Raw genomic sequence first — 27,981 nt, 5'->3', positions numbered from 1 at the left:
AAAATTTACATATATATTTATTTACATGATTCGAATTTAAGCTTGAGTTTATGAAGTAGTATATGTATATATAAAATAAAAATTTACATACATATTTACAATTCTATAAAATCCATTATATTTAACAGTTGATACTGGATAATTCCTTTAGCTTTACACCTTATAAACTATAATAAAACTTAATAGAATCTAAATAGAGTGCAATCGCCACCCAAAGTAAGGTATTCCAAGTGGCTTCAAGCAAAAGCACGAAATGGGTATTCATCGGTCCAATGCGCCAGTGCCACGGCAACATTTTATGCATAACGGTATGACCCACATACATAATAATTGCATTCATGCCAGACTCCACAAACGGATAGCCCGTCCACCAGCGACGCACGTCAATAACAAAGTAGAGTATGCTGAGCATGAAGAAAGCCAAAGCAGAGGTGACACAAACAAAAGAAAGAGACCTGCAATAGAAAATATTTTTAAATATACATATGTACAATATTATTCTGCGACTAAAAATTTTGTCTCCATACGCACCAAAGATTTTTATTAATTGGTATGGGACCAGCTTCCACAGTGAAAAAGCAAAGGGCGCCACCCAGCAGAGCCAGAGCAAGCGACCAATACAGCCAGCGTTTAATGCGTGCGCTCCAACCGGTATGCACCAATATAATAACACCAGCGAGGACGCCTAAAAATGCCTGCACCACAGTCAAAAGGCAGCCTGTGGGAGTACAAATAAATTTTTTAAAGTAGACTTCTTTTTATCCAATTTTTTCCTTACCAAAGACACCTTCGGGATCGAAAGCCTGTGCGCCGTATATAAATTTCGCGGTGGGATGCTGATAGATGTGCGCATCGCCTAAAATCAAACGATCTACATAACCGTTAGCGCCGCCTGTACAGTTGGGATATTGTGCGTTCGCGTGCTTGCCGCCAGGACCGAGATAACCGCTTATCAAAGAGAATATTTAAAAAATTAACCATTTAAAATAATGGTATATTATTCACATAAACTCACGTCGGACAATTTGGCACCGGAAGTCCGAAGATTAAACCCAAGTAAATGGCAATGAGTGAGAGCATTACCAAAAATTCTGTTTTCAATAAAATAATATCGCATAAAGCGCGCTTCCAAGCAATCTAAATATATGACAACAAAATGTATAAAATATATCCGTACATAAAAAAATTATATAGTAAGACCACTTACCTGAGGCATCACAAACTCCCTCTCAATAAAGACGGTGTGAACCAATCCACAGACTAGATATGCAACAGCAAACCGTTGTAGTACACCCATTATACGTAAATTGGACATTTGTGGACCATTAATGGAATTTAGACATACGCCGATAGCAAATAGTTTAAGTGAACGCTAAAAAAATAATACTTATAAAAACATGTCATTATCATTAAACTACTGTAAGATCTTACCCAAACGATACGTCGACATATTCGCGCCTTCGACGTCCCACGCGCCACTTGCGACTTAATCGAAATCGGTATGCAAACGCCCATAATCCATAAGAATGAAGGAAAGACAACATCTGCCAAATGTAGACCATTCCAAGGTGCATGTTCGATCCACCAGTAGTCACCGCCGCCACTATTTACAAATATCATCAAAACAATTGCCATGCTAAAACGGCGCATACGAAAAAATTAATAAAATAACAGCTATAAGTATTTTACTGCTTCACGCATTTTACCCCCTAAAAGCATCCAAACTGCGCATTCGTTTGCTCGTCTGCGCAGGCGCAACCGCAGCATTGATTTCAGTTGCAGCGGCCGCCTCGGGGCTGAATGTATACGAACGCCAAGCGCAGCAAGCCATTCGTATCGCAGCCAAAACCAAAGTGACTAGGATAAACACCGAAGCGAGCGCTAAAGAATAAACCGACGATTAATTTATATAACATGCTTTTATCTTATAAAACATAATAATTTCTATTACATACATAAATTGACATTGACGCCCGCTTTATCTGTTATCAGCTCACAGCTACCATTTTCATGCAACGTAAAATTATAAACCCCAAATTCTTGCAACTCTGTTGCGGACGCATACAAATCGCACACACTGTTACAGTTCGTGTCATTGCATTGCCTGAGGAAAGAAAGAAAGTGGTTTGATATCTCTTTTTTTCAAAAAAATAAAAGATTTACACTTCATTAGCGGTCAGCGCATCCATTTCTTTGTCATACACTTTAAATTCCCAGCCACGCGCCACATTTAATTTGAATGTAAAGTTGTGCATTGATTTCACAAAGCTAAATGGGCACTGGGAGAAAAACAAACAATGTTATCAATTTCAAATCTATTTATGTACATATACATATGTCTTTGCATAGTGCTTAATGTACAAATGTATATCAAGGGTGATCCATTTCGAGATTCCTGGAAAATGTTTTATATCATTCGAGAGAACATTCTTTGGTATTATTTTTTGAAGAATGTTGACCGCGGCTACGTCTCAGAGGGTCCATCCGTTGAGTTCAATTTTCGATGACTCGTTTAAGCATTTCGGCTAGTAACTGGCGAATAAGACGAGTGATGTTTTGCTCCAAGACCTGAATCTAAGCTGGATTGTCCGCATAGACTTTAGATTTTACATATCCCCACAGCAAAAAGTCTAAAGGTGTGATATCACACGATCTTGGTGGTCAATCGATCGGCCCAAAAGTGAAATTATCTGCCCACCGAAGGGTTCTCTTAATAAATCCATTAATTGATGCGATGTGTGCGAAGTGGCGCCATTTTGTTGAAACCAAATGTCGTCGAGACATCAAAAAATCGGTTAAAGGTCGCCATTGGCGGTTACATTCTCACCGACATCATTTTTGAAGATAAATTGACCGATGATTCACCGGCCCACAAGCCACACCAAACCGTTGTTTTTTCTGGATGAAATGGTAGCTTTTGAATTTGCCTTCGTCCCAAATGCGGCAATTTTGCTTGTTTACATACCCATTGAGCCAGAAATGGGCTTCATCGCTGAACAAAATTTGTCACGAAAACGTCGAATCTTTTTCGAATTTTTCAAGATCCCATAGAGCGAAGCGATGTCGCTTGGGAAGGTCGAGCGGCTTCAGTTCTTGCACAAACTGTATTTTTATCGCTTTCAGTTTAAGATCTCGACGTAAAATGTGCCAAGTAGTTCAATACAGTTTAACACGACTCACGCGTGTCGAAAACTCACGCATCTTTCAAAAGAGACTATTGAAAAAAGTACCTCAAATTGGATCACCCCTTATTTATCGTTTTTTTGGTTTTTACTTACTGTGTAACATTCTTCAGACCGACTGTAAAGATAAGCCGGTTTGTTGTAGTGAGATTTGACCACTAAGTATGCTTCATCAACTTTCAAGTCTCGCATATTCATGCCACGCCACACTGGCTCAGTATATTCGACAAATTGAGACATGATTTCTTCGAATCATTTAAGTATATGAACAAACTGCATCATGAGAAAAAAAAAACAAAAATAAAAAGAAGAAAGAACAAAAACAAATGCTTAATTTCTATGCAATAAAAGGGCAAGGGTCACTCTCAATTCTCGCCGCAACTTGATCTCGTCATCTGCAATGGGAGACAGTTTGTTGGTTGCATCCGAAGACTGCTCAGCATATTGTCTCATGTCGTCGACATAGTTGAGGAAGGACCTCTTGATGCTCCTAGGAGGCGGTTCCGCTTCAAGAAGATGATTTCTACGAAAACACCCCAGCAGAAACTGCTTGAAGAAGAATTCATTATACTCCTTAACTGGGAGCATATGGGCCTCGCTGTGCACATGTTCGATAGGAAACATCAAAAGGCATCCCGTTTGCGTTTCACTGGATCCAGGCGACTATATTGGTGCGGTGTAGTTAAGGACCGAAACGGCTGATTGCCTTGTATATTGCCAACAACGTTGTCTTTTCCCCATGTGCTGCCGGCTAGCGACTTGAGGAATTTAATACGGCTCTATACTTTGGCAATAATCGCGGTCGTGTGAGGAGTGAAGGAACACAGGCTGTAGAGTGTCGCACCTAAAATCTTAGAGTTATTGACAGTCGGAATTTTAACGCCATTAACTGCAATATTTTTTAAGGTCAAGTCTGTACTTCTTCTTCCAGTTTGTGAATATGGTCAATTTTTCCATAAAAGGACATGCTTTCAACATGCCTTATATGGCAGATGTAGAGAGAAAAGGACGTATTCAAAATTGCAGATAGATAAGCTGGTACCTACAAACAGACAAACCTGCAGATCGACTCTGCTTGTCTTATTGACGACGACGTTTACGTCTGAGTTTTACAAATTTCATGGTAAACTTATTATACGCTGTTCAGATTATAAAAATAATTACAGAAAATACATTAATCTAGACCGCATCTAAGAAATCTAGATACAGTTTCTAACGATGCAAGCATTCGAGAAATAAACGTCATGCCCATGGACGCTGTACCGAAACAAATTTTGAAGACTGTTTGAGTGTTTGGGAGCATCTAAAGAGCTAGTCACTATCTTGTGAATTAATCGAATCTCACTTTAGCTTTGCAGAACACTTTGATCAGTTTAGACCAGTCGGTTATATTTCGGAATTTTAAAGGAATGCTCCATAGAAAATTGAGGTTTTTACAGAGATATTTTCCTGTTTGAAATGTTTTTGTTCTATTGCATTTTTACTTCGCCTCTGTTCAGCTGATCTATCTTAAGGAGTTCTGACGAAGTGAGCTCACCAAATATGATCAATTTCGGAAAGGTGAGCTTTATGGATACTTAGAAGGAGGGGCCAGTTTATGCTATTTATGAGACCAAAACTGTCATTCTAGATTGATTTTGATTGAGAGACAATCAATGCGAAAAGTCGGTGGAAGTGCTAATAGCTCAACTGTGAATGGCGTTTGGTACGGGCCAGTTGTGTCCGTAGTCTGTTGGGTTTCCTCTGCGTATCGTTTCACAAGCCTCTAACTATTTTCAAATTTTGAATTTTCGTTCAACAAATTACTACATATGAATGTATTTATGTAACAAATTTATTTATATACATATATTATATGGCATGTCTTCCGCACAGCAAACAGGTTGTTTTATTTGACGCACACTGTATTAATTTATGTAAACATTTTGCAAATCAAATCTGAAAACCACCTACACAATGTAACTAATATTGAGGTCAATAAAAACTCACTAATGTTTGATTGATATTACAAGGCACCGGAACTTGCAATTATGTAAATAACCTATTTACTAGAATACAAATTCCTTCACCAATTCATATTAAAAATTAAAGTGCTCAGTTATATTTCTAATAATTTTTTTTTTTTACATTTGACTTTATACCACTATCTTGTATTTAAACTGCATTTGTACTATATGTAAATATTTACACAAAATCAAAATATGTCAACAATACAGCAAAGCCAAATTACTACTGTCAATTCTTGTTTGTTACTGCGCACCAAAGTGCATACATTGGTACATACATATGTATGTATGTATGTATGTATGTAGTTGGGGCAGTATCCACATAAACAGCTGAAACTACTGTGGGGAACGTCAAAATGAACATTTGTAGAGTTTTTACAACGAAGTGGAATTGAAACACTTTTTTTGTTTTACTTTGGGGCATTTGTAGCAATTTTTAAATAGTGGGAGCTTGGCCTATGGCGATACCTAAGAGGCCCCATTTCAATGTTTTTTTTTATGAAACAGTTAAAATCCATTTTCAAAAATCGTTGGTACATCATAGTATGACTATGGTTACAAAAATCAAGCAGTGTATTAAAATATACGGCAATGGCAGCAATTACTCTAGAGTGTATGGAAAACAGCTGAATCTAAAGAAACTAAAAAATTAAAATTATATCGTTGGATACTCGCTTTACGCTGGTTTTCTTTTTCGAAATTCAATTTTTTTCAATTTTTGGGTACATGTTAAAGTAAAAAAGAAACAAATTTTGGCAAAAAAATCAGTTAATAAAAGTAGCTAAGCTTTGAAGAAAAAAATGTCCAGCGTTACCTCGTAAATTATGTACATATGTATAGATAATCGCCAGACAGACAGTTAGTTATACAAATACTGGTAACTTCGTTTCTTCTGCAATTGATTTGAAATTTAGTAATTTTGCTGAAATAAATTTGGAAAAAAATATAAAAAACAAACCCTCTTCCCCCCTTAGGAAGATGTATTGTTTTTAAAACTGGATTTATTGGTAATATTCGGGATGTATTATATGTATGTATATGAAACTATAAAGTTAAAATAGAATAAAAAATGTTAACTATAATGTGAATAAACATAATTAAAAAAGAAAACATAGAAATAAAAAAAAATTAAAATAATTCGGCTACATATTTCTATTTTTATATTTATACACTTATGTAACATATATAATTTTAATTTAATTTATTGTGTACCTAATTTTTTTTATTTACTCTATGCCATTTAACATAGTAGTGATTTCTAATTGTGATGTATTTTTAATTTATTTATTTTTTTATTTTCACAAGTAACATTTAGAGGAACACGAGTATTTGCATATTTTTCATATCCGATACTTGCAACAATAAGTTCAAGCCACAATAGTAATAATTTTACATTATTAATTTTTATCGGTTGGGTTATTCGTTTATGTGTAGAATATAGCTACACGATATATGTATATATACTACATACATACATAGATGTATGTATATATGTGAGAATTTATGTTTTCAAATATATGTATATATTTGTAAATTTTCTTAGCAAAACCGTGACTAAAATATCTTCGTAACAAAAGATATATGTACATATGTACATATGCAAGTACAAGTTTTAAGGCATAAACACAAAAATAAATGTCTATAACAGTATTTCATATAAAAATGCAAAGATACATTTTAAGGATAAGAAATGGTTTTTAGATAAAATTAAGCATATAATTGCAACTACAGTTTTATTCTTTTAACTCGTATAATAGAAACTCAAAAAACTATAATTATATTGAAAATTTAAATTTTAACTAACCCGCATAACCTACTCTCTTCAATCACACTTTCCAATAATTACAAACATTTATTTATTCGATAGAATTCATTTCGTTACTTTTTTAATTGCTATTCCTTGCTAATCTTTCATATAATGCTGTAAACAAATTATTTTTTTCTAAAAATGTGCAATACTGGTTCAATAAAAATATATTCAAATACAAAACTTTTTATTATAAATGTTACATGTGTATAAAGTATGAATGCAATAGTAGGCAGTTCAGTTTTGCTGCATTTTGTCTTTTATGTGAGATGTTCTACATAATGTACAGGGCGAACTCAGTTCAGTTTTTGACTAAGTGTATTACCGGTGCCAAAAAATCAACTACATCATCTTCCCTAAACTTCTCTGGATCATTATTTATGTTTATTTCATAAAATACTTTCCGGCATTGTTAAGCCTTTTGTGAAAACGCATGTGTTTGCAGTGCAGGTGGTTCAACTTGCCTTCGCCTATTTTATTTAACCAAAAGTATATACATACCAATATTTGTTTAATTTTTTGTATAGATATATGTTGTTACCTAAAATCTCATCAATTGTCTTATAAAGAAACATGCAATATAAATACATATGTACATATATAAACAAATAGTATTTGGACAATATATTCAACATTTTCAGTGTCACTCGCTAAAAGAGTGTTTGCATTTCTCCAACTTCTTTCTTCGCATTTTTCAGAACAAAACAATAAATTTATAAAATCAAACTCAATAATTTGGAATGGGATGAATTTGTGAATTGCTTTTACTTGTACGCTCTTTGCTCACATAATTTCGCTTTACTTTGTGTCTCTCTTCAACTAATTTCTCCATTTGGTTTCAACAAAAAAGCAGCGCTCGAAGCAATTACAGTTTAAATAAAAATAATCGAGCATACATACGTTTTCAAATATTAATAAAAAATAATAATTTTTTCACCCGCGAAAATTGATATTTGTATGTATTTCAGCTTATCTAAATCACTTAACTAAAATTGCAACATGAATTTGTCTTTTTGGCTGTCTTGTAAAATGCTTTACTTTGCATTGAAAGGTTTTCTGATTTAATTACCATGTCATCTAGCTTTTCGCCACGCTCAAGCACTGCTTCAATTGTATTCTTTAGTATAATCTTAGTTTCATCTAAATCGTTTTGCATTTTAGTCAACGCATCTGCCTCTTTTGGGTCCTGATATTTGGCTAAATATGCAGGCAAAGTATTAAAATCAATAGTTCCATCCGACCCCGTTTCCCAACGGTCCGCACTAATTTTCGCACTAAACTCATCTAAGATTTTTGTTATGAGCGTATGAGCAACGCGCTGCGGATACTCATGATCAGCAATCAATACGCCAGCTAAATTGTCGGCACGTACGTACACATGACACATATAGGCCTCTTGCTTTACTGACTGACGCATGGTGGGTTGTGTACGCTCCACAATGGTTTTTGATGCAAAACTGAAAGTTAATCCTTTGTATAGAAACTAATTGGTGTAAATAAAATATAAAAATTAACAAATACATACGTCATGAACTCTTGAACTGTGCCCCGTTGAAAAAATGAAAATGACTGTAAATCGTAAGTAGATTTTAATAGACGAGCTTCCGCAGAACCTTTGTAAAAAATACTCAGTGCAAAGAGTTTCACCATCGTTTTTGCTTTCAGCTGACTTCCTCGAAAAACTATTTGTTAAAAATGTGACTTAATATTATTTTTGATTGTTGATTGTTACATTATTATTATACTCACTTGACTGTTTAAATACAAGCGAAGTTTCAGAAATGTGATGCTCCCACTTATATGTAGAGAATTCAGTTGAAGATTATTGTATTTTTGATGACTATGCGTTGTTTAGTCAAAATTTTATGTTAACAAAAGCAGCAATATAATTTTCCTTCTTGAATTAAATTTCTTTAAAATTTTGATATTTCCCGTGTGTTGTTTTTTTTGCAAAATTTTTGTCTATTATCTTATGTCGTCATCTGTCAAATCAAAATGTAATTTTCTCAGAATGTTGCCACAATGTTTAAAAGTTATCTTTTTTTGATTATTTAATTGCAATTATATACACATATAAAAAAATCAAATGTGGCAAGAAAAATCTCTTTACATATGCTGCCTTCGCAGGCAATAATACTTATCATGATAAGCTTTCAAAGAAGTCAGATATATGAAATTATGTATAATAATTTTAAAAAATGTTTAAACGTAATTTGTTTTAATAAAACAATTTTTTTGTCCGATTGACTTAAAATGAATCTCCACGAATTATATAATTTTAAAAGTAACAGCTTGTGTTTAACCAGTTACAACATAAACTTGTTGTGAGTAAGGTTAAGTTAGACGACTGATCACTATGCCTGGAGCCATTCCCAAACTGTACCACTTTCACACCTATCTCACAAGAGACACCATTCTTTATATAGAGCTGCCGATCGTTCATCAGCACACCTTATGATCTTGGGAACCCCTTGACGCCCGGCACTTTCACACATTGGAGGTGATCCTAGATTCACTCTCTCCACGTTCATAAAAATTACGGAAATTGTCATAACTACTCTTTTCCACTCTTCTCGGCTGATGGCACCAACCTCCCTACTGCGATCGCATACGCTAAGTTCAGTGAAATGCGCAAGTTTAGCTATTTCGCTAAACGCTGACGCAAGTCCCGTGCTTAGTCTTTTTCCGAGAGAAGCTTCTCTCTCACGTGCCCTTTACAGCTTTTTTTTTTTTGAGGTACGCATTGTTCGGTTGTTCCTGTAATTCTTCCTTCGTTCAGCACCCTTCTCGTCCATAGATCTCTGCTCAGCCTGTCTGTCAACGCAGCGCTCCAAAATTTTAGCTGCTAAACATCGGACCGACTTCGCTTTCCTGTGTGTCCTAATGTGTCTGAGATAGAGGTTGCACCAGCCTTGGAAAATGAAGGATAGATTTGGAAATGGGTTACGGCTTCCCTTCTCCTCCGGATTTCGTCTTCTCCTCGCTAAATTTGGTTGAAAATTTCATTGCTAAAAGGGTTTCCTCACAGCTTGAAGGTAGCCGGCTTTAATGGTCCCAAGGTTAGCTCTCACGAGGCCAAGACGAGGGTCGACACACACCAACCAAATGATGACATGCAGGAAACGTACTCTGAGGGCTGTCATGGTTCCATCGGGACTGAGACAGTTACACCATTAGGCCACTAGGGAAGTACATATGTCATAAAGTAATTGCAGAGGTTACAATTAAATTAAACAGCAATAACCTTTTTTTTAGGAATTTGTTAAAACTTCAAATAACATTTATTCATTTAAAAAATCTATTATCTAAGAACGGTTAGACTGATTTTGTCGCCTCCTCTGACGTCTCCTTTTGCGTATATTCTCAGCACGTCGAACTTGTCTCTTCCAGCTGCGTTTTCTTCTCCTTCTAAGTTCAGCTCTTTTCCGCTTGATCCATTCCCGTATAATTCTTCTCCGGCGAGCCGCTCTCCTTTTTTGAGCTGGTGTGAGATTACCTGATGATGAAGGTGCTTGTGTGGTATTAGTGGGGGTTGGACTTGGAGTAGTAGAAGTAGTTGTTGTAGTTGATGAAGTTGTTGCAGTAGCTGAAGTGGTTGATGTCGGGGAAGTAGGTGAAGTAGGCGAAGTTGGACTCGTTGGACTAGTTGGACTAGTTGGCGAAGTCGCTGGTTGAGCATTACAAATGCTAGCAAAGTAAATCACTACCGAAAACACGAACACGAATCGTATATTCCAATACAACAGTTTCATTTTCGAACTCTCAAAGGCGTATCATATTAAATTACAGAAAAGTTAAACTAATGTAGGATCATCAACAAATTGTACTGCTTTATATATCACAGTGTAGCCTTCAAATACATAACAATTGTTTTTGATAGATTATACTTCCGGCCGTTGAATTAGTTTTTAAAATTCGTAACCATTATTTGTAAAGCTGGTTTTGTAAAAGAGATATTTATACCCTGAACAGAGTATATTACGTTTGTCACGAAGTTTGCAACACCACGATGGAAATAAAATAACAACATGACGAGCTGAGTCCATTTACATAACTGGGTCCTCCTTTCTATCTGTCTGTCTGTTTATACGCAAACTAGTCCATCGGTTTTTGTGATATGGATTTAAAATTTAGCACACGAATCTGCTCATTTGTCGAAGCTTGTAGCTTACTATGAAGGGTTTTTTAGCAAACCCATTTAATAGTTTCGGTGCAACCGAAGTTAATGCTTTTTCTTCTTTGTTAAAAATATGAACTTCCATATATATTTTAATCTTGGATACATATGTATATACTTTGATATTTATGTGAAGAACCGTTAAAGCAGTAAACGTAAGAAAATTTTAAATTGAGTGTCGAAATTTCCAGCGAAGTAGATCTGGTCGTCCAGGAAATTTGTATTTCTTTTTTTTTAACTGTACAAAGTACTTAACCAATCCAACAAGATTGTACATACATTAATATAAATACATATATATATGTTCTTAAAATGTTTACCAATTCAATATTGACATACCCCATATTGACTCAAAACGTGTAAACTTCCAATAATTACATTTCCATTTTATTATACATACTTATGTATGTACATACATATAATATGTATTCATGTAAGCCTCAAAACAGCAGTTTAATAAGCAACTGTTCAACATCATCCAGTGCCAATTCCTTCAAGCACCTCCAACATCCGGTAATCTCACCTCAGCTTAAATATGAATATTAGGAATTGCACGGAAATGGATAAAGCGTACATGTGGGCCTGACGATTACATTAGGACACACTAGACTTGAGATGAGCAATATTTACATATCATCAATCACTTACCATTAAGCTGGATATCATCCGAATATTAGTAGTGCCGTCGTAGAGGACAACAGGCCCATACTTTGCGCCGCAAACATTGTTAACAATATATCCATGATTTAAACACTACGTTTATTTATCAGTTATCAGTTAAACAGTTCACAAAACTTGCATTGTGAACACGCAAAACTGTGTAAACGTGATGAGCCATGAAAGTGCATGCTCAGACGAGGACAGGACTCCTTCTGTAGGTAAAGTGTACCAGAATTTAACTGTCAGATGGATGTCCATGGTACCTATAACAATTTTCGATGCTTTGTTTATAATTTACTGGTCATTTGAACATTTTTCTATTTTATCTCTTCTCATCCTATAGTCTATAACGCCACCGGCATTTACTTACTTGCACCGATAAATAAGCGGTGGTAACTCTGTTATTATATGCAATAGCTTCAATCATAACATTAGCAGCTGATCGTAATTTTTGATTTTATTGCGGTCGATATAAAACTTTTGGAAGTCCGTGATATTAATTTAAAAATGTCTCGTTTAATTTTGCGTTCCTTGCGTAGTTCAGTTGGAGTTTTACGCAGTAACAATCGTTTATTTAACATGTGAGTAAAACAAAAAGTAACAATGCTTAGAAAATGTATTAATTTTAATAAATTCTAAGTTGCTTACTTCAATCGCAAAATTTGACATCATTTCAACATTATGGAGCGATTCCTACAAATAAGGCGCTGTTTGATAATAAGTCATCGGTTCCACTTTATCAATTTTGTCGTAATATGTTTATACAGACACAAGACACACCTAACCCTGACAGTCTAAAATTTCTTCCCGGCACAGACGTTCTGGGAAAAGGTAATACATACGACTTTCCCAGTGTATCTGCTGCGTATTGTAGCCCCTTAGGTAATTGTTTTATTTTTTGTATACGCATGTTAATACAAACTTTGTCTACATAATAGCTAAGCTTCTCTTTCGTATCGACGGGGTGCGTGCTGTGTTCTTCGGTGCCGATTTCATAACAATATCTAAAGAAGAAGAAACGGATTGGGCCATTATTAAGCCAGAAGTTTTTGCTGTAATAATGGACTTTTTTGCCAGCGGTTTACCAATACTGAGCGAAGCTAAACCAAATTCAGATACACAAATCGAAGATGACGATGACGATGTGGTTATGATGATTAAAGAACTTCTTGACAGTCGTATCAGACCCACTGTGCAAGAAGATGGAGGAGATATTATATATATGGGTTATGAAGATGGTGTAGTTAAGTTAAAGATGCAGGGATCATGTTCTTCCTGTCCAAGCTCCATTGTTACACTTAAAAATGGCGTACAAAATATGTTGCAATTCTACATACCCGAAGTAGTGTCTGTTGAGCAAGTTTCTGATAAAGTAGATAAATTCGCAGAAAAAGAATTTGAAAAATTCGAAAGCAAAATCAAGTTGAAAGAACCTTCACCGACAAATGAAACACAAGCTTAATGTACTAAATATTATTCATTTAATGTTGTTAAATGTACCAAATTCTACTCAGTATAACGAGGTATATAATGTAAGAAAATTCATACATGATAAGATGTTACGTTGATTTGAGTTAATACAAATACATAAAAACATAAACCTGTACAGACGTACTAATAATATAAATGAAGTTATTTAATTTTTATAGTTTACTTATACCATATATAATGTCATAACACACCATAATTTTGTTTTTGCGTTTTTTTTCTGTTTTGATCGGCAAGTAGAAAATCCGATTTAGATCAAATGTAGTCCGTTTCATTCGATAACTTTTTGCTATTTTAAAATTTACATATATGTATATACGTATGTTGGATCGACTTGTAAGAATAATGACTCCTACATTTGTGAAAATAGTTCACTAAAGAAATATCATGAAAGCGATGAAATTTTTTCTCAGAGCAGCAGAATCATTGAAGATATTGATGAAGCCATTTCCATATCGTTTGTCTAAATGTCGCAGAGTTATAGAAAATGCTTTCGGCTAACTTAAAGCCCGATTTCGAAAAAATGACAGAGGTTTACCAGTAGCTCCAAAATATGTCAACGTTATTGTACATGCGTGCCGTATTTTGCACAATTTTTTAAAAATGGAAAATGATGAAATTCATTCTTTGTGGATCCAAGATGCAGCAAAAAAATGCAGAATATCAACTACGCTACACTACAAGAGCTGGGGAAAATGATGTATCAGCATCGGCTAGTAGAAATGCAGTTTGAGTTTTCGTGAGTATAAATGCCCTTAATACTTACTTACATTTATAACATTGCCTTATCATCTAAAATATTAGCATACTTAATTACAAACATTATTACTGTAAAATTCATATATATTTTAAATTAGAAAAAAACTTTTTATACAAGTTTTTCTGTTATCTTTTCCATTAATATCAACAACTTTTCCGTTATTCGGTTCTGCTCCAGAATCGCCCCTACCATCTCCTGATTGACAAGTTTTGATTCTTCCGCAATTGTTTTTAGTATTTGTGTTTGCTGCTTTATTAATTTCACCATCTCACAGTCATAATTCCGCTTTCTTGCAGTTGGTGACTGCATTGGTGCCGATGATGATGACGGTGATGGCGATGACAGCTGAAATGATGGCGATGGCAGCTGAGGAGACGGAAGCGGAGAGGACAGCGATGGCATCGATGATGTTGGTGATGGTGAATTCTAAACAAAATGACTTTTTAAATGTATTTTTTGATAAATAAAATCAATGATTTTTCTTACCAAAGAATCAGTCTTAACATACAGTGCCGAATTGACGGCAGTTGACCCTATGATGCGGTGTACTGCCTGATAATGTTTCCATTCAGAGGGACTACCGCCAGAGGGGTCAATTTTACTTTTCTCCTCTCTGTAAACATGTTTGGATATAGACATAGAAATATACTTGTAGTTATTGTAAAAACTCACCTGTATTTCTTTGTTAAATTTTTCACTTTGCAATGAACCTCTTCCGCACTGTATCTTCTTCCCATTTCCACAGAAATTTCTTGATATATATGGGCATTCCTTTTCGCCTTTCGGAGGTCGTGGGCACGCTCCTCCCACTTCTCCAGCAGCTCAATCTCGTCCGGGAGTGTCCATTCGGAGCGTTGCTTCCTGATAGACATCTGAAATATTCGAAGATGTTGGTGATGGTGAATTCTAAACAAAATAACTCTTTAAAATTAATTATAGATAAATAAATGATTTTTCTTACCAAAGAACCAGTCTTCACATACAATGCCGAATTGACGGCAGTGGACCCCATGATGCGATGTATAGCCTGGTAGTGTTTCCATACAGAGGGACTACCTCCAAATGGGTCAATTTTACTTTTCTCCTCTCTGAAAACATGTTTGGATATAAACATAGAAATATACTTGTAGTTATTGTAAAACCTCACCTGTATTTTTTTGTTAAATTTTTCACTTTGCAGTGAACCTCCTCCGCAGTGTATCTTCCTCCCATTTCCATTGCAATTTCTTGATATATATGGGCATTCCTTTTGGCTTTTCGGAGGTCGTGGAAACGCTCCTCCCACTTCTCCAGCAGCTCAGTCTCGTCCTGGAGTGTCCATCCGGAGCGTCGCTTCCTCATAGCCATCTGAAAAGTTCAAAAGTATAAATTTGTTTTGCTTTAAAATTAAGAAATGCTTACACTGACTATTTCGACGCTACATCACTGTGGCTACTCTATTCTTGTTTTGTGTATTGAAAATTTGAAAAACAGCTGTCCGTGTTGCTTGCTTTTTATTCACAATAGAGTAAAATTGGCCATTTTTAACAATGTTGCACGTAGGCAACAAGCAGCTACTCTCTAAAATTTTTAAGATTAAATGGGATTTAGCAACGGAGTTATCTTCACTAACTCCTAAATTTATCCAGATTAATAGCCTTGACAGACGGCAGCGTTAATCCGGATTAACTGCGCACTTAATCAGATCCAAATTTGTAGGTGACAGACGGCAGCTATGCGAGTTCGAAACTCTCATAAACAGCTCATTGTCCTTTTTATAATATTTTCAATGAAAATTGATAGAAGATAAACATTATGGTTGTTAGCCGACCAATTTTTACCAAACCATTTTTATTACAAAAGCATATCAACACATTATTTTTAAAACTGCATCACAACATAGAAGTTTTATTGATATTATATTGAGAATTTGATAAACAGCTGTCAGGGTTGCTTGTATTTCATTCACAATAGATGAAAATTGGCCATTTTTAACAATGTTGCCAACGAAAATCTCACAAACTCCCTAAAATTTTGAGAGTTATTTTTGGATTCAGCAACGGAGTTAGCTGTGTAACTCCTGAATGAATCCCGAAAAATGCAATTAATCTGGTTTAACGCTGCCGTCTGTCAATGCTATAATGCAGCCGTCTGTCAATGAGATTTAATTAGGAGCTAGCAAAGGAGTTAACTTCACTAACTCCTAAATTTATCCGGATTTACTGCATTAACTGCCGTCTGTCGAGGCTAGAAGGTAATCTCTTATAACAATTTGAATCATCTGTATTAAAGCATAAAAGATGTTGAACTTAAAAGTTCGGGTTTATAATTAATTTACTTTTTTTCTTTCACATAATAAAAATCCGAAATAAGATGTATTTTTTTTAAATAAAGCACATTTGTACATACATACATACATAAATTTCTAGTTGTTTGATGAATTTTTTAGATATTCAATAATCAGAGTTAACATTTTTATTTAAAACAATCTTATTTCACTTGAATCACCCCGTTTGCAGACGCCATTTGCAAGCTGCATCAAAAAAATTTCCCACACAGCCGCCATCACATTCGCTGCTTCGTTCGGGCTTTCTTCATTCGTTTGTCACAGTTTGGTAATTGCTCGTTCAATTGCCATCACGTCGTTTTCGCTTATTCCTGCACATTTAAATTAGTTAAAATAAAATACAATAAAATAATAGTATTTTACTTTTATTGTATAACAGAACATTTAACTAATGCTTCGAAAAACGTAAAATATTTACTTTTTTCGTAACAATAAGTGAAATACGCAGTAGACGAACAAAGCAGCAAAGTGAAGGGGAAAATTAGTGGAAAATTTTAATTTTCTTCGGGCTTTTCAAGTATTCAAAGGAAACATATAACCATTGATTGCTGTAAGGACCGTAGCGGTATCCGGCCAGACCAAAAACTAAAGCAGAATAAGTTTTACATCCGCTTTAATTGATTGCGAAAAAATAATAATAGTTTTATTACAATAGAACTATAATAAAGAACTTCGCATCGAAGCGGAAAATATAAATTGAACTATTTCAGTGAAATAGTGTTCAACTATAAAGTTAGGTAAGTCAATCATTCAAATTACTTGTATATAAGTAGGACTTAAATCGCATCCTACTTATTGTTTTTTATTAAGTAAGCGCTTTCTCCCTTTTGCTACGAAAAACGAGGCACTATTGATTTTCTCAACGATGGCAAGCGTACCTTTACGAAGTTGATACGTATAGAAAAATTGTATGCTTGTACATAGTTGTAGTTAGATATACATACATATGTGTACTTAAAGCCGACTCCCTTGCCATCTTACGAACCATGTGGTTTTCTTTACGACTCCACTGCAACAAGACTAGTAAAAAGAACTAAGCCATACAATGCTTTATTTACATAATGAAAAATATACATACACATACATATCCAAAAAATTTATTGAAAAACGTTTTTATTTTTATGTGTCAATAAAAGTTTTTGCCGACTATGCTGATCCATGCTTCAAATTAAAAACTGACACAAGTAACCATGCCTACCTTTGTTGAAGTGTCACTTGAACGTCACTAAATGTATATACAAAAAATTCTAATTCTCATGTTTCGTTTCGTTCGTTTCTTTCAAATAATAGAAGCAACGTGGAAAATACGACTTTTATTCTAGAAGAATAGAAGTCAATTAGTTAAAGAAAAAAGGACGCAAAATATAAACCCACTTTTCGACGAAACTTTGCCAGAAAAGTAAATAAAATGTACGCAGGTGGTTATGCAGTGAATGGCGGCAGCCCACATGCCAACTCGAATGGTTTTTATGGTGGTGGTGGGGCAGGCGCTGGTCCACGTCCTGAACGTCCACATTATCAGCGAAACACCATGAATAACGGCAGCAACGCCGGTATGCCCTATGGCGGCGGATCGGGCTTATATGGAGGTGCCCAAAGCACCTACCGTGGCGGTAACAATTCTAATTCAATGATGACAAGTGGTGGTCCCAGCTTTTATGGGAACGGCGTGAGTAATCCTGGTGGTTTCCAAGCTCGTGGTAAAAATCCAAATTTCGTACCTCGTCATCAGAAACCCAACGGTGGTTACCAACCAAGCAATGGCGGATATCATGGCGGTATTAATTTGGGATTATTGAGTAAAGAAGAGAGAGCGGAACTACAGCGCGAAAAGGCAAAAAATCCCGGACGTAATTTACAAATTCCACGTTGGGAAAACCTCCAACCTTTCAAGAAAAATTTCTATGTACCACATCAAAACACACTGAATATGAGTGAACAACAAGTCGTCGAATTGCGAAATGAATTAGAAATTACTGTATCCGGTAATGGTATTCCACATCCAGTGTCATCGTTTGAAGAGTGTTCGCTACCAGAATACACTATAGAAGAAATGAAGCGTCAAGGCTTCACAAAGCCTACTGCTATTCAAGCACAAGGATGGCCGATTGCGCTCAGTGGACGTGACCTGGTTGGCATAGCGCAAACGGGCTCCGGTAAAACTTTGGCATACATGTTGCCAGCAATGGTGCACATTGCGAACCAACCACCACTACAACGTGGCGACGGACCTATAGCTCTCGTATTAGCACCTACACGTGAATTAGCCCAACAAATTCAATCCGTTGTACGTGATTATGGACACTTGTCTAAACCCGAGATCCGTCATACCTGTATTTTTGGAGGTTCATCAAAAGTACCTCAAGCACGTGATTTAGAAAGAGGTGTTGAAGTCATTATTGCAACTCCAGGACGACTGATAGATTTCTTGGAAAATCGTAACACAAATTTGCAACGATGCACCTATTTGGTATTGGATGAAGCCGATCGGATGCTGGATATGGGTTTCGAACCACAAATCCGTAAAATAATAGAACAAATTCGTCCTGATCGACAAGTAGTAATGTGGTCTGCAACTTGGCCTAAAGAAGTACAGGCACTTGCCGGAGATTTCCTAAAAGATTACATATCCATCAATATTGGTTCAATGAACCTCTCGGCTAACCACAATATTCGTCAAATGGTTGAAATATGTCAAGAAATGGAGAAACCTCAGCGCATTGTTAAATTACTACAAGAAATTGCACCGACAACAAACAATGCTGCAAATAATAATAACAAAATAATTATTTTTGTCGAAACTAAAATCAAGGTAAGTGTTGGAATAAAAGTTTTTCATTATTTTTTGTGTATTAACTACATCAGGAAAAATAACAAGTTAAAATCAAATTATCGTCATAAAAACTGCAATTTTATTTTTCTTAAATTTATAATTTTTGTTATCTGAAAATAACATTACTTAACGGATAAAGGAATATACCATTAATAATATTTCAATAAATTTCTAGGTCGAGGAAATCTTGCAAATTATTCGCAACGAAGGTTATACTGCCACCTCCATACATGGCGATAAGTCGCAACCTGAACGCGATTCAGTGCTAAAAGATTTCCGTAATGGAAAGTCGAATATTTTGATTGCCACCGATGTCGCTTCTCGTGGTCTAGATGTGGAGGATTTGCAGTATGTTATCAATTATGATTACCCAAATTCGTCGGAAAATTATGTTCATCGCATTGGACGCACTGGACGTTGTCAGCAATTGGGAACCGCATATACTTTCTTTACCCCGGACAATGGAAAGCAAGCACGTGATTTGATTTCTGTATTGGAGGAGGCCGGTCAGGTACCACCTCAAGAATTGTTGGATCTGGCACGTTCATCAGGTGGTAATGGTAATGGCCGCGGAAATAATAATCGTCGCTGGCAACAGCAGCCTACCCATCAACAGCGTAGCAATCCCTTGAATTATCAAGCTGGCAACAACGCTAACGGCGCATACGCTCCGAAACAGAATCACTATCAGCAACAAAACAACAGTATGTATCAGCCACATAACGGTGTTAGCAGTGGTGGTGCTGGTGGCAACTGGAACAATCGATCCGGTGTGGTTGGTGGCGGAGCTGGTGGCCAATACAACAATCCCGATGCCAGTGGCGGTCGCACATATCGCCCACGTGCTCCATTTAATGCCGGCGGTCCTCGCCCTATGATGGGCTACATGCCGCCACATATGCAACAAAATAATGGTTACGTACCACAACAACAGTATCGACCACGTAGTCAACAATTCATTCCACAGCAGAATGGTAATATACCACGTTTTCAGCAATATCAAAAACGAGAATATAATCAACAACAACACTACGATAAACAGCAAAATGTAGTTGCTAATGGCGGCGCTGGTGGCGGTGTGGAGCATCAACCGCATAACGGTGTTATCAACGGTACAACAATACAACAACAGCAACAGCAGCAACACCAACAGCAAGTAAATGTTGCTGCAAATATTGCAGCTGCAGTGGCTGCTGCCGGTGGTCAATTGGGCGGTGAGTATCCCAGCAATGTGTCGACACCACCGGCTGCAGCTTTATATGCTGCACCAGCACAATCGCCTCCTACTGCAGCTGCCAATACTGCGGCTGCTTATATGTATGATGCTAGTGGTGTTTTGGCTGCTGCTGCTGCAGCCGCCGCTGCCAATCCATATGGCGGTTTGGCACCAACAGCATACTACGCACACCCGCACCAGTTTGCTGCGGGTGTGGCACCAGCCACCACTGCTGACGTATTGCAACAACAACAGCAGCAGCAACAACAACAGCAACAGCAGCAAAGAGCGTAAGTGCATCAGACGTATGAATTATAGCAGTGCGCTTAGCAAGCATATAACATATACATACATTTCTTCAATTTTATCGACTTACTTACAAATATTTACTTATTGATACTACATAAAAAAAAAAAAACATTCATAAATAATAATAATCGATAAACGGTAACTGTTCAAGGTATACATTAAATATATAAAGCCGGTATGAGCCAAAAGGCACTTAAACGAGAGTTGAAAACAAAAAAACACGCATTGCAAAGAACGAAACAATTGAAAACAGTAGAAAATGTGTAGCGAAATAATACATATGACATATGTATGTAATAACTTACATGCATATATACGTGTATTTGTAAACAAAAATAACATAAGTATTCCCGGTGAAACATACTTTTATTTTTCAAATTAATCTTAAATCGGCTTTAAGAAACATTACATTCACATTATTCTTACAATAAATTATTGGAGTAGCCGTTGTTAATACTTACAAACGCAGCAGCACCGTCGGCAGCCTTCAGGTGTAAGCGGCTACCCCACAAAATTGGCTAATCTTGAATAATTACATATGACTTAAGCAGTGAATAATTATCATCTTACATAGAAACCGTAAAATTTAATTTCACATAAATTTTAAAATATGAATTATTTTAATGCATATGAATTTTTTGTTTTGGTATAAGAATGTTAGAGAATTCTTAGTTATCAGAATATGGAAAAAATGAATTGGCTTCAACACACCGCACTGTGGTGTAGCGGTAATAAATATTATTTTAAGCATTTGAAAATGTACCAAAATTCTGCAAAGTGCATTTTTTTAATTCTCTGTATTATTTTATAACTACGAAATTCCTATTTCCGGTTTCTAAAAGAAAAACATTACAAAAAAATAAGCGAGCAACTAAAAGAAATTAGTCAGTAACTATGAAACAACAATTTAAACGCTGAACTTTTTAAAACTGCATCAAATGAAATGAAATTAAATAAAAAAATTAGCTGAGTTTCGTACGCAAATATGTGACCCTATAAAACTTTTTTATAACACACTTTCGATTTAATCATAAAAAATACTTCAAAAGAGATAAGAGAGATATTTCGCAAATTATCTTCTATGCAACTCAATTCGTTTTTAAGTTATTAGATGCATAAAATTGTAATGAACAAGAAATATCGCGTTGCATCAATTGAAGTACATATATTATTATCCCATTTTATATATTTTTTCAACAGTTTATTATAACTGTTTTTTCCAAAAATGAATTATACTAACTTTAGAATAGATTTCTCAGGTACAGCTCATTACGGTGGAAGATCATGATTGTATTAAAGCAAATAAGAGATACGAGTAAAATTCTGCAGATTTACAGAAATGATATTTGCATGAATCATACGCAAATATCATTGAAAGTAACGCTGCAATTACATTTTACTTCTACCCTTGCCACAACATTATAATTAAATTTATTTCATGTTTTTTTTAACGAACAAAAGACAACCTTCACTAATGAGAAACAATTTCCAATTATCTTCAAAATATTGAAGTTCACGCATTAACGTTATATAATTAATATATCAAATATAATTTTAATTTAACTTAATTATCTAAAAAACATTGAATTGCAACAGCCAAATCTAGCCAGTTACATATTCATATAAAAAAATTTTGACCATATAAAAAAGAAACATAAAATGCGCCGCATTCATCCATACAAACATAAAACAAGTTTACACTTGAATCAATAATTGCAAACATACTTGTACAAACGACGATCATGTAAATAGTATGTATATTTATGAGACGAACAAAAATCATAGTGAAAAGTATTCGTATGTTAGGTTAGCTGTTAAGCTGCACAGAAGCTTTTAATTTTTTTATGAAAGCTAGTTGGTGAGCGCAGTTGAAAATATGTAGCCTAATTACAAAGAAAGGACGAGGCTTCCTTTAATTAACTCGTAACATGGTCCGGGTTTAGTGTGGAGCAGTATTTCAATGCCTTCGATTCATATGCAGTGTAGAAGTAAACGATAAATTATCGGATAAATATGTATACATACATATACATATTTGCTTTGTGGTAGTGTCTTAAAAAAATTATTTTACGCAACTGTTTTATAACTTATAAAAAGGTATAAATAATCCGTTTTCACCGGCTAAATTAAACGACAAATCTTAAAAATATATTGGATTTTAGATTACTGATGTTAAAAAATTTCAAATTTTAAGATTTTCCATATTTAACGTTGCGTATTTTGTTTCATGGGTGAATCTACCACTTTCACTGCCAAGCATAAACCCTAATTGAAAAGCATACAACAAATAACGCATTTTATGAAAATTATACAAGTCCCTTTTAACATATGTACGTCAAATTTTCTATTCCTTCACAACATAGCAATACATATGTACATTATATAAGACAAATATTTCCAAAAACTTTGCTACATACAATTAAATGCACTTTTCCAAAGACACAACGGAATATGTAAAAGAATACACGTAAGGTCTATGGGAACTTGTAAAGAAATACTTTTCTCATTTCCCAGCAGAAATAACTATAAATTAATTTATTTAAGCAATTGTAATAGTTTGAGCGCGCTGAGTTTGCTTTTTAAATTTGATGTATGCCATTCCTCCACTTCTACATGAAAGTCATTTCGTATTGAATATTTGTCTATCAAATTTGAAAACGAATATTTGAGTACAAAACGGTATATTCAATTTGTCGCGAACTCATTCACTTTGTGCTTTATTCCACTGCTGCTCGTATTCCTACCGAAATAACACGAAAGTCTGCAAGCGACTTTGTATTCGAATTTTAATATTGAGAAGAAATAGTGTATTAAAATTACTTTTAGTAAATCTAAAAAATTTAACTGCTGAAAGTTGTTAGTATCGAAGCCAAAGTCAAATTATACAAACAAAAAAGAAATTGAAGGTGTGCAAAGCAGGATAGAAGTTAACAAATATAAATATTTTTTTAAATGCCATATATATATGTATGCTAAGTATATATACATATATATTTATAAATGTGAGGAAATAAGCGAAAACATAAAACGTGAACGTTAATTTATAAGAAATAGTTTTGTATTTCACTAAACAAAATGCAATTATTCGAATATTCCTAACCAAAAAGTCCCAAAAAAAATTTACAGTCATACATTAAGCATGTATGCGCAAACACACATACATAAACATATGCTATTGCTAACACAGTTAAGCAATTTGCAAATGAATTTCTTGTTGAGAAAAAACATTGAGAAATGTGTGTAGTAATTAACTGGGACAATTGGTTAAACAACTAACCAATTTCACACAATGTTTCTACCAACTTTGCTACTGACACTAAAGCAAAATTAAGAAACGAAATCAACTGAAAATGGCATTTTTCACAATTAATTTCTTCTTTTTTTTTTCGTAAATATAAAAATTGTATCAAATGTAACAAAACAGCCGCTATCACATGGTTTTGTAGAAAAAAAGTATAGGCTTACTAAAATATACGAGTATAACTGTATACATACGTCATTTGTATGTAACAATTTCGTTAGTTAAAGATGAAAAAGCGATAAACTCGTTTTCGTGGCAAATAAATGCATTGTGTATGTAGGTACTAGGTACTTTTTGGGCAGGAACTTAACCAAAAACATAAAAAACGGACAAAGTTATAGTTAGTACCAAAACCAAAACGCCATTCGCCGTATAAGCTTTCATGGCATTTTTCATTTGTGACGAGCGAAAGAGAATTTTTTCATCGAATCACATTAATTTGGATATTAGCAGTATTCAATGATGTTCAACTACCATATGTTGTACTCAACCTAAAGATCTCTTAGTTAAAACAGACTAGAATTGTTGAATTAAATTAACGTTTTTATTTTTCACTTTTTTTATACATACATACATATGTAGCTTTTAATTCGAACACATAATTGGAAAATTAACATTGTTTATCGAAAAGGAAACAAAATATTTATTTTTATACATAAAAAAGATGTTTTTACTGTTGTTTTTGCAGTGAACAAAAAATACTTTGTTTAGCCATCATACGGATCGTAACAAAGAAAATAAAGCGAGGGGAAAAACAAATCTTTTGAACAATAAATATTGTTTCAAAAACAGTATTTGATAAATGCATTTGTTTTTATTTTGTTTTGGAAAAGCCGCGTTATGTATAAATGCTGCAATTATGGTAAAAACAAAAATTGAATGTAACAACTGCAAAGCGACAACATAAAAATTAGCATACAAAAACCAACAACAAAATGTGATGTGATAGACTTAAAAAACATATGATAACAAAACTATATTTATATGGATGATATGAGGCACATTCTATACTATATTTTTCTTTTTTTATTATATATATACATATATATTATATACATGTGTACATATGTACGTTAAAAATAACAAATTACATGAACTCACAAACTCTACAAAACTAACGTTTATATGTACAAAAAAAAATATATATATACATATATATTGCATATTTTAAAGAATTTTCGTATTGCGCCAGTGCAGCTGTGCGAAAATGTAGCTGAACTGTATGAAACATTAAATAAGTTGCTAATTTAACAAACATGTTTCTCATTAAAAGCATTACATGATTTTCCCTATCTTACTTCTTTTTTGTGGAACATTATGAATACAAATAGTTTTTGTTTATTGAGCTGTAGAGTTCTCTCTTTGAAAATTTTGAAAAGCATTAGTGTTAGAACTGAATACTAAAACACGATTGGTTTTTGAACACTTGTTAGTAGTTTATTAATTTTGTTTTGAAAATATGCATACCAAAATAGTTAATGTAAAAAATGGAAATTTGTGAATTTTCGCCGAGCGAATGAATGATTGTTGGAGTAAAGTGGTTTCTGCTTAGCTCAAATGAAGAAAAATTCGTTTACCGCAAATTTCTGTTGTTTGAGTTATTAAAACTCTTATGAAATATTTATTATATTTTTATTTTTGTTTTCATATTTAATTTTTCAAAATTTTTAATTACTGTTGATAATAAATTAAACGACAACTGCTTCATAACTTAATTTTTTGTTCATATTTATAATATTTTATTTGTTTTTATTTTATACTATATTAATATATATTTTTATTATTATTATTGATTTTTATTCTCACTCCTCTTCAGGTAAACGAATTTTATTCATTTCAAATTGTTAGCTTTTTATAAAATGCTATATTTTTTCTTAGCATGAAATGAGAATTTATTTAATTTTAAATTCTGAACATTCGGAATAGAAATTCGCAATGTGCCCACCTTAATAAACTACATACATACATACATAAATCCATACAAATTAAAATATATTAAGTTTACAAGTACAAAAATATCGTATGTAAAACATAAAATGTAACCAAAAAACACAGCAAAGAAATATTTTCCCATGCTAGACATAAACGTACATATTTTTGAGCATAGCATTAGAAATATTTGCATACAAGTATGCAGCTTCAAAAGTCTGAAAAATTCAATTTTCTTATTAATAAAATATTAATAATTTGTTCTTTTTTTTTTACAACTTGAATGACGAAAAAAGGTTCATTCAAGTAACATAAAATGTCGGTGCAAATGTATTTGTGCACACGAGACTGAGGTGTGTGTAAATTTTTATTGTTGTTTGTACCATTAAGATGTATTATATGTAAATTTTCGTCATATACATATGTACGTGAATACGTGTCACATATGTATGTATGTACATGAATTTGCCTTTTACATTACATACGATATTTGTGCGCATACTGGAAAAGAGGCCGACATATGTAGATATGTAGAAAGGTACATTCAAAGACACGCAAGGATAATAAGAATTTATGGATGTATGTATCTCCGTAAATAACTTGTATTCGCAATTCACTTTTTTATACAACAGTAAATAAAAACTAATTGGCGGAGTCATTGTGAACGATTGTATGCAATTAATATTTAAATAAGCGCAAATCATTCTTTGAGTATGAAATTTGAATGTGAGTGAGCTCTGCTGCACAAATTCCATTTTTACTAAAAAATTACCACTTTTTATTTAATTGTTTTTCGCATTTTTTTTAGTAAGAGTAGTAGATACGGTTGCGCGTTTGCGTCGCATTATTTGAAAAATATAATAATAATCGAAAATGTACGAAAATTAAAATGAAAATCAAGCTATAATTTTTTATGATTCTTTTAAAATGATTTTGTAATTATTATTTTTGTCTCTCAGAAGTTGCATAAAGCCTTTTGCGGCATATACCATTATATAAAAAAAGACTACAATGTTACATCCTGAAGTCAGCAATATCAAGTACTTTTATTTTTTTCATTTAAATTCATTCCAAATAATAGAAGAACACACAAACACACATGCGTATTTATACCCATGCTATCCACACACTTCCATACACACAACCAAAGTTTGAATAAATTTGCATGCAGATGTTTGTGAGAGAGCGAAATATGAAATGTGAATGATGAAATGATTCAATGAACGCCGCGGTATGACAAGAGTTGGTATTTAAAATGAAAAGCGTATTAAATTGTTACACTTTTTGCTCGACCATTTCTTTTTAGTGCTGCAATCAAGTTACCAAACAAAACGAAATCGAATTGAATGTAAAACATACATATAAATATAAACATGAATACCGTACGTCGAAGCATAAAAGCAAGCTAAAATTGCAATTAAGCAGCCTATGCGCCGTCGACAAAATAATATATACATATACAAAGGTATATGTAAAAGCAATTCGAAAGAAAGTTAAGAACAACTAATTAACAACTGGGTCAGATACAAGTATAAGTTTTCTGTAAAGCCAAAATATGAAACTAACATTTTATTGTCATTCAAATAAAAATAATAAAGCAGGCATATAAAAACATTGTATGTATTTTTATTGTTAAATTACAGCGACTAAATATGAGTGAAAAAACAAACTTTAAATATGAATTGTACTGATATTGAAATATGATTTTTGATTGGAATTTGTTTTTGTAAATTTACTATTTTTATTTTCATTACTGTTATAATATATCAAAAAAAACACACACGTCTTTTTTTACATTATTTTTACCTTTATTATTATAATTTTTATACCCTGAACAGGGGATATTAAGTTTGCAACGAAGTTTGTGACACGCAGAAGGAAACGAAGAAACGCTATAAAATATCAGTGTGACGAGCTGAGTCGATTTAGCCATGTCTGTATATCTGTCCGCATGCATACCTGTACGCTTTTGATATATCGATTGTGG

At 34.0% G+C, this 27,981-nt stretch overlaps 5 protein-coding genes across 11 annotated transcripts; 2 read left to right on the top strand and 3 right to left on the bottom strand.

Moving 5' to 3' along the window:
• Window positions 1–6: 6 nt before the first annotated feature.
• On the bottom strand, window positions 7–5,773 carry LOC120773408 (heparan-alpha-glucosaminide N-acetyltransferase). Of its 6 annotated transcripts, none has more exons than XM_040102271.1 (11): window positions 5,310–5,773; window positions 3,279–3,455; window positions 2,164–2,279; window positions 1,956–2,104; window positions 1,707–1,881; window positions 1,432–1,636; window positions 1,208–1,372; window positions 1,016–1,137; window positions 779–948; window positions 532–718; window positions 7–455 (listed from the first exon to the last, which is right to left on the bottom strand). In XM_040102271.1, the coding sequence occupies exons 2-11, from the start codon at window positions 3,420–3,422 to the stop codon at window positions 161–163; spliced, it is 1,728 nt and encodes a 575-aa protein (XP_039958205.1). In that variant the 5' UTR covers window positions 3,423–3,455; window positions 5,310–5,773; the 3' UTR covers window positions 7–160. The 6 variants fall into 6 exon arrangements, with proteins under 6 accessions (XP_039958205.1, XP_039958208.1, XP_039958210.1 ...); XM_040102274.1 differs by having other exon boundaries at window positions 5,324–5,773; XM_040102276.1 differs by having other exon boundaries at window positions 5,371–5,773.
• A 1,660-nt stretch (window positions 5,774–7,433) lies between these two features.
• Window positions 7,434–8,977, bottom strand: LOC120773412 (synaptobrevin homolog YKT6). Its single transcript, XM_040102281.1, has 3 exons — window positions 8,745–8,977; window positions 8,521–8,677; window positions 7,434–8,452 (listed from the first exon to the last, which is right to left on the bottom strand). Exons 2-3 carry the CDS (start codon window positions 8,643–8,645, stop codon window positions 7,978–7,980), a joined length of 600 nt encoding a protein of 199 aa, XP_039958215.1. The 5' UTR covers window positions 8,646–8,677; window positions 8,745–8,977; the 3' UTR covers window positions 7,434–7,977.
• Window positions 8,978–12,265: 3,288 nt separating this feature from the next.
• On the top strand, window positions 12,266–13,459 carry LOC120773411 (NFU1 iron-sulfur cluster scaffold homolog, mitochondrial-like). Its single transcript, XM_040102280.1, has 3 exons — window positions 12,266–12,413; window positions 12,473–12,714; window positions 12,771–13,459. Exons 1-3 carry the CDS (start codon window positions 12,340–12,342, stop codon window positions 13,292–13,294), a joined length of 840 nt encoding a protein of 279 aa, XP_039958214.1. The 5' UTR covers window positions 12,266–12,339; the 3' UTR covers window positions 13,295–13,459.
• A 686-nt stretch (window positions 13,460–14,145) lies between these two features.
• Window positions 14,146–15,591, bottom strand: LOC120773410. 2 transcript variants are annotated; one of them, XM_040102277.1, is made up of 6 exons: window positions 15,482–15,591; window positions 15,228–15,427; window positions 15,042–15,168; window positions 14,753–14,952; window positions 14,567–14,693; window positions 14,146–14,506 (listed from the first exon to the last, which is right to left on the bottom strand). In XM_040102277.1, exons 2-6 carry the CDS (start codon window positions 15,425–15,427, stop codon window positions 14,189–14,191), a joined length of 972 nt encoding a protein of 323 aa, XP_039958211.1. In that variant the 5' UTR covers window positions 15,482–15,591; the 3' UTR covers window positions 14,146–14,188. The 2 variants fall into 2 exon arrangements, with proteins under 2 accessions (XP_039958211.1, XP_039958213.1); XM_040102279.1 differs by having other exon boundaries at window positions 15,488–15,507.
• A 1,125-nt stretch (window positions 15,592–16,716) lies between these two features.
• LOC120775444 (ATP-dependent RNA helicase DBP2) lies at window positions 16,717–27,608 on the top strand. Its single transcript, XM_040105630.1, has 3 exons — window positions 16,717–17,143; window positions 17,697–19,218; window positions 19,415–27,608. The coding sequence occupies exons 2-3, from the start codon at window positions 17,815–17,817 to the stop codon at window positions 20,747–20,749; spliced, it is 2,739 nt and encodes a 912-aa protein (XP_039961564.1). The 5' UTR covers window positions 16,717–17,143; window positions 17,697–17,814; the 3' UTR covers window positions 20,750–27,608.
• Window positions 27,609–27,981: the final 373 nt, after the last annotated feature.

The sequence above is a fragment of the Bactrocera tryoni genome, chromosome 4 (genome assembly GCF_016617805.1).
Source record: "Bactrocera tryoni isolate S06 chromosome 4, CSIRO_BtryS06_freeze2, whole genome shotgun sequence".
Lineage (NCBI taxonomy): Eukaryota > Metazoa > Arthropoda > Insecta > Diptera > Tephritidae > Bactrocera > Bactrocera tryoni.
This window is presented reverse-complemented; position numbering and strand designations above follow the sequence as displayed.